General features: G+C 66.5%; 1 protein-coding gene across 1 annotated transcript; it reads left to right on the forward strand.

Moving 5' to 3' along the window:
* Positions 1-5,156: 5,156 nt before the first annotated feature.
* NOSIP (nitric oxide synthase interacting protein) lies at positions 5,157-9,291 on the forward strand (the record flags this gene model as incomplete). Its single annotated transcript, XM_032097960.1, has 3 exons — positions 5,157-5,634; positions 5,737-5,842; positions 9,071-9,291. Coding segments are annotated over exons 1-3 (397 nt in total), but the record flags the coding sequence as incomplete, so codon positions are not given.
* Between the last annotated feature and the right edge of the window lie 331 nt (positions 9,292-9,622).

Here is a 9,622-nt window from a genome sequence, read left to right on the forward strand (position 1 = left end):
CGGGGTGACAGTGGGTGACACGGGATGACACGGGGTGACAGTGGGTGACACGGGGTGACAGTGGGTGACAGTGGGTGACACGGGGTGACAGTGGGTGACACGGGATGACAGTGGATGACGGTGACAGTGGGTGACACGGGGTGACAGTGGGTGACACGGGATGACATGGGGTGACAGTGGGTGACACGGGATGACAGTGGATGACGGTGACAGTGGGTGACACGGGGTGACAGTGGGTGACACTGGGTGACACCGGGTGACAGTGGGTGACATGGGGTGACAGTGGGTGACAGCGGGTGACAGTGGGTGACACGGGATGATGCTGGGTGACACAGGGTGACAGTGGGTGACACGGGATGACAGTGGGTGACACGGGGTGACAGCGGGTGACAGTGGGTGCCACGGGGTGACAGCGGTGCCGTACCTGGGGGGTGGTGGTTGGCCGCATAGCCCTGCAGAGGGTGGGGGGCTCCGTAGGGCTGCCGGTGCAGCAGGTCGGGGTCAGGGTGCGACCCCCGCGAGCCCCCGTACACCAGGCTGGGGACAGGGGACAGGAGCGTCACACAGGCTTGGCACCCCACCCTCATGGACCCTCCCCCCGTCCACCGGGCTGGGGACACAGGGGTGTCACACGTGTGTCACCCCCACAGCCCTCACAGACCCCCCGAGCACCCCTCGTACACCCACCTGGGGACACACCCCCAGACAGGTGGGACACACCCCCAGACAGGTGGGACACACCCCCAGACAGGTGGGACACGCCCACAGACAGGTGTGTGACACACCCCCAGACAGGTGTGACACACCCCCAGACAGGTGGGACACACCCCCAGACAGGTGTGGGACACACCCACACACAGGTGTGTGACACACCCCCAGACAGGTGTGACACATGCCCAGACAGGTGTGTGACACACCCCCAGACAGGTGGGTGACACACACCCACACACAGGTGTGTGACACCCCCACACACAGGTGGGTGGCACACTCACACACAGGTGTGTGGCACACTCACACAGGTGTGACACCCCCCCACACAGGTGTGTGACACACCCCCACACAGGTGTGACACACCCCCAGACAGGTGTGTGACACACTCACACAGGTGTGTGACACCCCCACACACAGGTGTGTGACACATGCCCAGACAGGTGTGACACACCCACACACAGGTGTGACACACCCCCAGACAGGTGTGGGACACACCCACAGACAGGTGTGACACACCCACAGACAGGTGTGACACACACCCACACACAGGTGTGTGACACGCCCACAGACAGGTGGGTGGCACACTCACACAGGTGTGACACCCCCCCACACAGGTGTGTGACACACCCCCAGACAGGTGTGACACACCCCCAGACAGGTGTGGGACACCCCCAGACAGGTGTGTGACACACCCCCAGACAGGTGTGACACACCCCCAGACAGGTGTGGGACACCCCCAGACAGGTGTGTGACACACCCCCAGACAGGTGTGTGACACACCCCCAGACAGGTGTGACACACCCCCAGACAGGTGGGACACACCCCCAGACAGGTGTGTGACACACCCCCAGACAGGTGTGTGACACGCCCACACACAGGTGTGTGACACACCCCCAGACAGGTGGGACACACCCCCAGACAGGTGTGGGACACGCCCACACACAGGTGTGGGACACACCCACGGACAGGTGGGACACACCCACACACAGGTGTGTGACACCCCCCCACACAGGTGTGTGACACACCTCCACGTGTGCCAGGCACTGACACACAGGTGTGCGACGCACGCCCTGCAATGGCACCCCAATGGCACCCCAATGGCACCCCAATGGCACCCCAATGGCACCCCAATGGCACCCCAGCACCCCAAATCCTGCAGCACCCCGGACACACACACCCCAACACCCCAGTGCCTGGAGACCCCGGCACCCCAAATCCTGCTGCACCCCAAATCCTGCAGCACCCCAAGCACACACGAGCACAGACACCCCAGTGCACGGAGAGCTCGGCACCCCAAATCCTCCTGCACCCCAAATCCTGCTGCACCCCGGACACAGACACCCCGACACCCCAGTGCCTGGAGACCTCAGCACCCCAAATCCTCCCGCACCCCAAGCACAGACACCCAGACACCCTGGTGCATGGAGACCTCAGCACCCCAAATCCTGCAGCACCCCAAATCCTGGACCACCCCAAGCACAAACACCCTGGTGCCTGGAGACCCCAGCACCCAAATCCTGCTGCGCCCCAAATCCTGCAGCACCCCAAATCCTGGACCACCGCAGACACAGACACTCTGACACCCCAGTGCCTGGAGACCCCAGCAACCCAAATCCTGCAGCACCCCAAATCCTGCAGCACCCCGGACACACACAGCCCAACACCCCAGTGCCTGGAGACCCCGGGACCCCAAATCCTGCAGCACCCCAAATCCTGCTGCACCCCGGACACACACACCCCAACACCCCAGTGCACAGAGACCCCGGGACCCCAAATCCTGCAGCACCCCAAATCCTGCTGCACCCCAGTGCACAAACACCCTGACACTCCAAATCCTGCTGTGCCCCAAATCCTGCAGCACTCCAAGCACACACCCCCCAGTGCACGGAGAGCTCGGCTCCCCAAATCCTGCTGCACCCCAAATCCTGCTGCACCCCAAGCACAGACACCCCAACACCCCGGTGGGTGCAGACCCCGGCACCCCAAATCCTGCTGCACCCCAAATCCTGCTGCGCCCCAGTGCATGGACACGTCAGCACCCGAGTCTTGGGACACCCCAAATCCTGCAGCACCCCGGACACACGCACCCCAACACCCCAGTGCCTGGAGACCCCAACACCCCAAATCCTGCTGCGCCCCAAGAACACACACCCCAGGGCATGGAGACCTTGGCACCCCAAATCCTCCCGCACCCCAAATCCTGCTGCGCTCCAAGGACAGACACCACAGTGCACGGAGACCCCGGCACCCCAAATCCTGCTGCACCCCAAATCCTGCAGCACCCCGGACACAGACACCCCGGCACCACAGTGCCTGGAGACCCCGCCACCCCAAATCCCGCCGCACCCCAACATCTGGCCCAGCGGGCCCTCAGCACCCCAACAACCCCGAGCCCTGGCGCTGCAGCACCCGCTGCATCCGAGCCCCCCAAATCCCGGTGCAGCGAGACGCCAGCACCCCGATACCGCCGCACCCCGATTCCCCGCGAGCGCAGCCCCCAGCCCCGCCGAACGCCGGCACCGCGAGCCCCCGGCCCCCCGATACCGCCGGGCAGCACCCCCGGCCCCGCCGCACCCCGGGACCCCGCACCCCAACCCCGCCGCCCCCCGGCCCCCAGCGCTGCCCCGCTCCCCTCAGGGCAGCACCCCCGGCCCCCGGGACCCCGTACCCCAACCCCGCCGCCCCCCGGCCCCCAGCGCTGCCCCGCTCCCCTCAGGGCAGCACCCCCGGCCCCCGGGACCCCGTACCCCAACCCCGCCGCCCCCCGGCCCTCAGCGCTGCCCCGCTCCCCTCAGGGCAGCACCCCCCGGCCCCCTGGACCCCGCACCCCAACCCCGCCGCCCCCCGGCCCTCAGCGCTGCCCCGCTCCCCTCAGGGCAGCACCCCCGGCCCCCGGGACCCCGTACCCCAACCCCGCCGCCCCCCGGCCCCAGCGCTGCCCCGCTCCCCTCACAGCAGCACCCCCGGCCCCCGGGACCCCGTACCCCAACCCCGCCGCCCCCCGGCCCTCAGCGCTGCCCCGCTCCCCTCAGGGCAGCACTCCCGGGACCCCGCACCCCGGCCCCCCGCACCCCAACCCCGCCGCCCCGCTCCCCTCACAGCAGCATCCCCAACCCCGCCGCACCCCGCACCCCAACCCCGCCGCCCCCCAGGACCCCCCTCCCCTCACGGCAGCACCCCGATACCGCCGCTCCCCGGGACCCCGCTCCCCTCAGGGCAGCACCCCCGGCCCCGCCGCACCCCGCACCCCAACCCCGCAGCCCCCCAGGACCCCGCTCCCCTCACGGCGGCACCCCCAACCCCGCCGCACCCCAACCCCAACGCCGCGGCCCCCCGACCCTCAGCGCTGCCCCGCTCCCCTCACGGCAGCACCCCTGGCCCCGCCGCTCCCCGGGACCCCGCTCCCCTCACGGCAGCACCCCGATACGGCCGCCCCCCGCACCCCAACCCCGCCGCCCCCCGCCCCCCATCGCTGCCCCGCTCCCCTTACGGCAGCACCCCCAACCCCGCCGCACCCCGGGACCCCGCACCCCAACCTCGAAGCCCCCCGCCCCCCAGCGCTGCCCCGCTCCCCTCACGGCGGCACCCCCGGCCCCGCCGCTCCCCGCACCCCAACCCCGCCGCCCCCCAGCGCTGCCGCCGCTCCCCCCGCGCACCGGGAGCCGTCCCCCCGCCCCAGCCGCCCTCCAGCCCCGGTCCCGGCGCCCCCCGATCCGCGCCCCCTCACAGCCCCCCGGGCCCCCCGCGCAGCCCCCCCCTCACCTGGCCTTGGCCGAGCGCTCGTAGCTCCAGCCGGGCCCAGCGCTCAGGGGGTCCCCGAACCCGGCGGCCGGGTAGTTCCTGTCCATGGGGGCGGCGCCCCCCGGGGCCGGGCGGGGGTCGAGGGCCGGGGGGGCCGGGGGGGGGCCGGGCGGGGGGCGCTCACGGAGCCGCCATGATGGAGCGGGGCCGCGCGCCGCCGCTTCCTCCCACAGTGCACCGCGCGGGGAGGGAGGGGGCGGGGCCGGAGCGGGGCCGCGCCGCGGCGGGAGCGCGGGGAGAGGGGCGGGGAGGGGGCGGGGCCGAGGGGAGCCAATAGGATGCGAGGGGCGGGGCCGAGGCGTGTCCATAAAAGGGAAAGGGGCGGGGCCAGCTGCCGGGACGGACAATGTCTGCGGCGGGGAAAGGGGCGGGGCCAAGCGCGGTCGGAGACGGCGAAAGGGGCGTGGCCAGAGAGTGGCGGGATCGCTGAGGGGGCGGGGCCAAGCGGCGGCTATAGGCGGAAAGGGGCGGGGAAAGGGGCGTGGCTACGCTTTTTCTATAGGGGAAGGGGCGGGGCGAGCAACGGCGGGAGAGAGGGGAAGGGCGGTGCCTATAGGAGGCGAAGGGGCGGGTACGGGCCGGGGGTGTCCCCTATAGGGGCGGGGCGATGTGCGGGGCTCAGCCCAGCACCGGGGGTTCCTGGGGGGAGCGGGGTGCGGCTGGAAGGTGCCAGGGCAGAGCAAGGAGCGGCGAGGTTTTACAGGAGGACGGCTGAGAACTGGGAGCTCCTGAGGGATACCGGCGCGAACTGGGACGTACTGGGAACAACTGGGAGCTGCGGTGCGTGGGAGACGCCTCTTCCCGCGGGGCGGAACCGAAACGCTGCACTCACCCGGGCTCTTTTTGCTGTTGCACCCGCCAGAGGACGCTTTTCACCGGCGCACTTCCGCTCCAGCACTTCCGCCTTCTTCTGTGGCGACGGAGCGGGCGGTGAGGGGGACGCGGGCCCCAAACGCCTCCGGGACCCTCGGAACCCTCTCTGGGCATCGCCCTTTGGTGATTTTACACCTCCGGAGCCTCGCGGAGCTGCGGCCGGGCGCTGAGGCGCAGCCATGACCCGGCACGGCAAGAACTGCACGGCGGGGGCCGTGTACAGCTACCACGAGAGGAAGAAGGACACAGGTGGGAGCGGGGAAAGGGGCGCGGGGCTGCCCCGGGAGGGGACGCGGGGCTGCCCCGGGAGGGGACGGGGCTCGCAGCGTCCCCCTGGTGCTGTTCCCGCAGCGGCCTCGGGCTACGGGACTCAGCGGGTGCGGGTCGGGCGCGACGCCATCAAGGACTTCGACTGCTGCTGCCTGTCCCTGCAGCCCTGCCGCGACCCCGTGGTCACGTGAGGGAGCCCCAAAAAACACCCCCAAACCACCCCAAAATAACACCGGGACCCCCCAAAACACTCCCAGCCCTGCCGCGACCCCGTGGTCACGTGAGGGAACCCCAAAAACTCCCCCAAACCACCCCAAAACAGCACCGGGACCCCCCAAAACAGCACCGGGACCCCCCTAAAACGGTCCCAGCCCTGTTGCGACCCCGTGGTCACATGAGAGAGCCCCAAAAACACCCCCAAACCACCCCAAAATAGCACCGGGACCCCCCAAAACAGCACCGGGACCCCCTAAAACGGTCCCAGCCCTGCCGCGATCCCGTGGTCACGTGAGGGAGCCCCAAAAACATCCCAAAATAACACCGGGACCCCCTAAAACGGTCCCAGCCCTGCCATGACTCCGTGGTCACGTGAGGGAGCCCCAAAAACACCCCCAAAACACCCCAAAACAGCACCGGGACCCCCCAAAACAGTCCCAGCCCTGCTGGGACCCCGTGGTCACGTGAGGGAGCCCCCAAAAACACCGCCAAAACCAGCCCAAAATAGCACCGGGACCCTCAAAAACAGCTCCGCGACCCCCAAAAACACCCTGGGACCCCCAAAACCCCCCTAAAACAGCCCCGGGACCCCCCAAAACACTCCCAGCCCTGCCGCGACCCCATGATCACGTGAGGGAACCCCAAAAACAGCTCCGGGACCCCCAAAAACAGCCCCAAACCAGCACCGGGACCCCCAATAACACACCGGGACCCCCAAAAACAGCCCCAAAACGGCACCGGGAGCCCCAAAACCACCCTGGGACCCCCAAAACCCCCCTAAAACAGCCCCGAGACCCCCCAAAACAGTCCCAGCCCTGCCGCGACCCCGTGATCACGTGAGGGAACCCCAAAAACAGCCTCGGGAGCCCCAAAACCAGCTCCGGGACCCCCGAAAACACCGCGGGACCCCCAAAAACACCCCCAAAATAGCACCAAGACTCCCAAATCCCCCCAAAAACAGCACCGGGACCCCCAAAACCACCGCGGGACCCCCAAAACCAGCCCCAAACCAGCACCGGGACCCCCAATAACATACCGCGACCCCCAAAAACAGCACCGGAACCCCCCAAAAACAACCCCAAAACAGCACCGGGACCCCCAAAACAGTCCCAGCCCTGCCACAACCCCGTGGTCACGTGAGGGAGCCCCAAAAACACCCCCAAAACCAGCCCCAAAAACAGCACCGGGACCCCCAAAAACAGCTCCGGGACCCCCAAACACACCGCGGGACCCCCAAAAACAGCCCCAAAATAGCACCAGGACTCCCAAATCCCCCTCAAAACACCCCAAAAACAGCACCGGGACCCCCAAAACCACCCCAAAATAGCACCGGGACCCCCAAAACCACCGCGAGACCCCCAAAAACAGCCCCAAAACAGCACCGGGACCCCAAAAACAGCCCCAAAACCACCCCGAAATAACACCGGGACCCCCAAAAACACCCCCAAAATAGCACCAGGACTCCCAAATCCCCCCCAAAACACCCCAAAAACAGCACCGGGACCCTCAAAACAACACCGGGACCCCCAAAAACACCCCGAAATAATATCGGGACCCCCAAAAACAGCACCGGGACCCCAAAACCAGCCCCAAAACCAGCCCAAAATAACACCGGGACCCCCCAAAACAGTCCCAGCCCTGCCGCGACCCTGTGGTCATGTGAGGGAGCCCCCAAAAACACCCCCAAACCACCCCAAAATAACACCGGGACCCTCAAAAACAGCTCCGGGACCCCCAAAAACACCGCGGGACCCCCAAAACCCCCCTAAAACAGCCCCGGGACCCCCCAAAACGGCACCGGGAGCCCCAAAAACACCCTGGGACTCCCAAAACCCCCCTAAAACAGCCCCGGGACCCCCTAAAACAGTCCCAGCCCTGCCGGGACCCCGTGGTCATGTGAGGGAGCCCCCAAAACCACCCCAAAATAACACCGGGACCCCCAAAAACAGCCCCGGGACCCCCAAAAACACGCTCAAAATAGCACCAGGACTCCCAAATCCCCCCAAAACCACCCCAAAAACAGCACTGGGACCCCCAAAAACACCCTGGGACCCCTCAAGCCCCCCTAAAACAGTGCCGGGACCCCCAAAAACAGCCCCAAAAACAGCACCAGGACCCCCCCAAACTGGCCCCGAGACCCCCAAAAACACCGCCGGACCCCCCCAAAAACAGCCCCAAAAACACACCGGGACCCCCAAAATAGCCCCAGGACCCCCACAACAGCCGCGGGACCCCCAAAAACACACTGGGACCCCCAAAACCACCCCAAAATAACACCAGGACCCCCAGAACCCCCTCCCGGACCCTCAAAACCTCCCCCAAATCCCCCCTGCAACCCCCAAAACCCCCCAGGAACCCCCCAGGACCCTCAAAACCTCCCCAAAGTCACCCCTGCAACCCCCCAAACCCTCCCAGGACCCCCCAAAACCCCCCAGGAACCCCCCAGGACCCTCAAAACCTCCCCAAAACCCCCCCTGCAACCCCCAAAACCCCCCAGGACCCCCCAAAACCCCCCAGGAACTCCCCTGGACCCTCAAAACCTCCCCAAAGTCACCCCTGGGACCCCCCAAACCCCTCCCAGGACCTCCCAAAACCCCCCAGGACCCTCAAAACCTCCCCAAAATCCCCCCTGCAACCCCCAAAACCCCCCAGGAAATCCCCAGGACCCTCAAAACCTCCCCAAAGTCACCCCTGGGACCCCCCAAACCCTCCCAGGACCTCCCAAAACCCCCCAGGACCCTCAAAACCTCCCAAAATCCCCCCTGCAACCCCCAAAACCCCCCAGGAAATCCCCAGGACCCTCAAAACCTCCCCAAAGTCACCCCTGGGACCCCCCAAACCCCTCCCAGGACCTCCCAAAACCCCCCAGGACCCCCCAAAACCTCCCCAAAATCACCCCCGGGACCCCCCAAACCCCCTCTCAGGACCCCTTAAAAATACTGGGGTTCTCCCAACAACCCCCAGGAAACCCCTGGACTCCCAAAATTTCCCCCCCCAAATTTTGGGGACCCTCCCCCCATTACCCTCCCACCCCAACCTCTCCCTTTCACCCCTCCCATCTCAGGGTGCCTGAACCCCCCCCCCCCCAAAATTTGACCTTTGGGAGTCCCCCACACCCCACAAGACCCCCCCCAACCTATTAAACCCCCTCCAAAATATTTTGGGGTGCCCCTGACCCCCCCTTTTCCCTCCCCCCCAGCCCTGACGGGTTCCTGTACGAGCGCGAGGCCATCGTGGGGTTCCTGCTGCACCGCAAGGCTCAGATCGCCCGCGAGACCAAGGTGGGGCTCCCCAAAACCCCCTGGGAGTCCCCGAAACCTCGGGGGGACCCCAAAACCTCGGGGGGTCCCCAAAAGGTCTGGGGGTCCCCAAAAGCTCTGGGTTTTGGCATTTTTCCGTTCGTGTTTCCTCACGGGAAAGGTGAGGGGGGGAAAAGGGCGGGAAAGGTGAGGGGAAAAGGGTAAGAAATTTGAGGGGAAAAAGGGTGGGAAATGGGGAGAAAAGGGAGGGAAAGGTGAGGGGAGAGAACGGCAGGAAATGTGAGGGCAGAAAGGGTTCAGGGAAACGTGAGGAGAGGAAAGGAAGGGAAATGTGAGGGAAGAAAAGGGAGGGAAAGGTGAGGGGAGAAAAGGGTAAGAAATTTGAGGGGAAAAAGGGAGGGAAATGGGGAGAAAAGGGAGGGAAATGGGGAGAAAAGGGCGGGAAAGGTGAGGGGGGAAAAAGGGTAAGAAATTTGAGGGGAAAAAGGGTG

The sequence above is a fragment of the Corvus moneduloides genome, unplaced genomic scaffold, assembly GCF_009650955.1.
Source record: "Corvus moneduloides isolate bCorMon1 unplaced genomic scaffold, bCorMon1.pri scaffold_182_arrow_ctg1, whole genome shotgun sequence".
Classification (NCBI taxonomy): domain Eukaryota; kingdom Metazoa; phylum Chordata; class Aves; order Passeriformes; family Corvidae; genus Corvus; species Corvus moneduloides.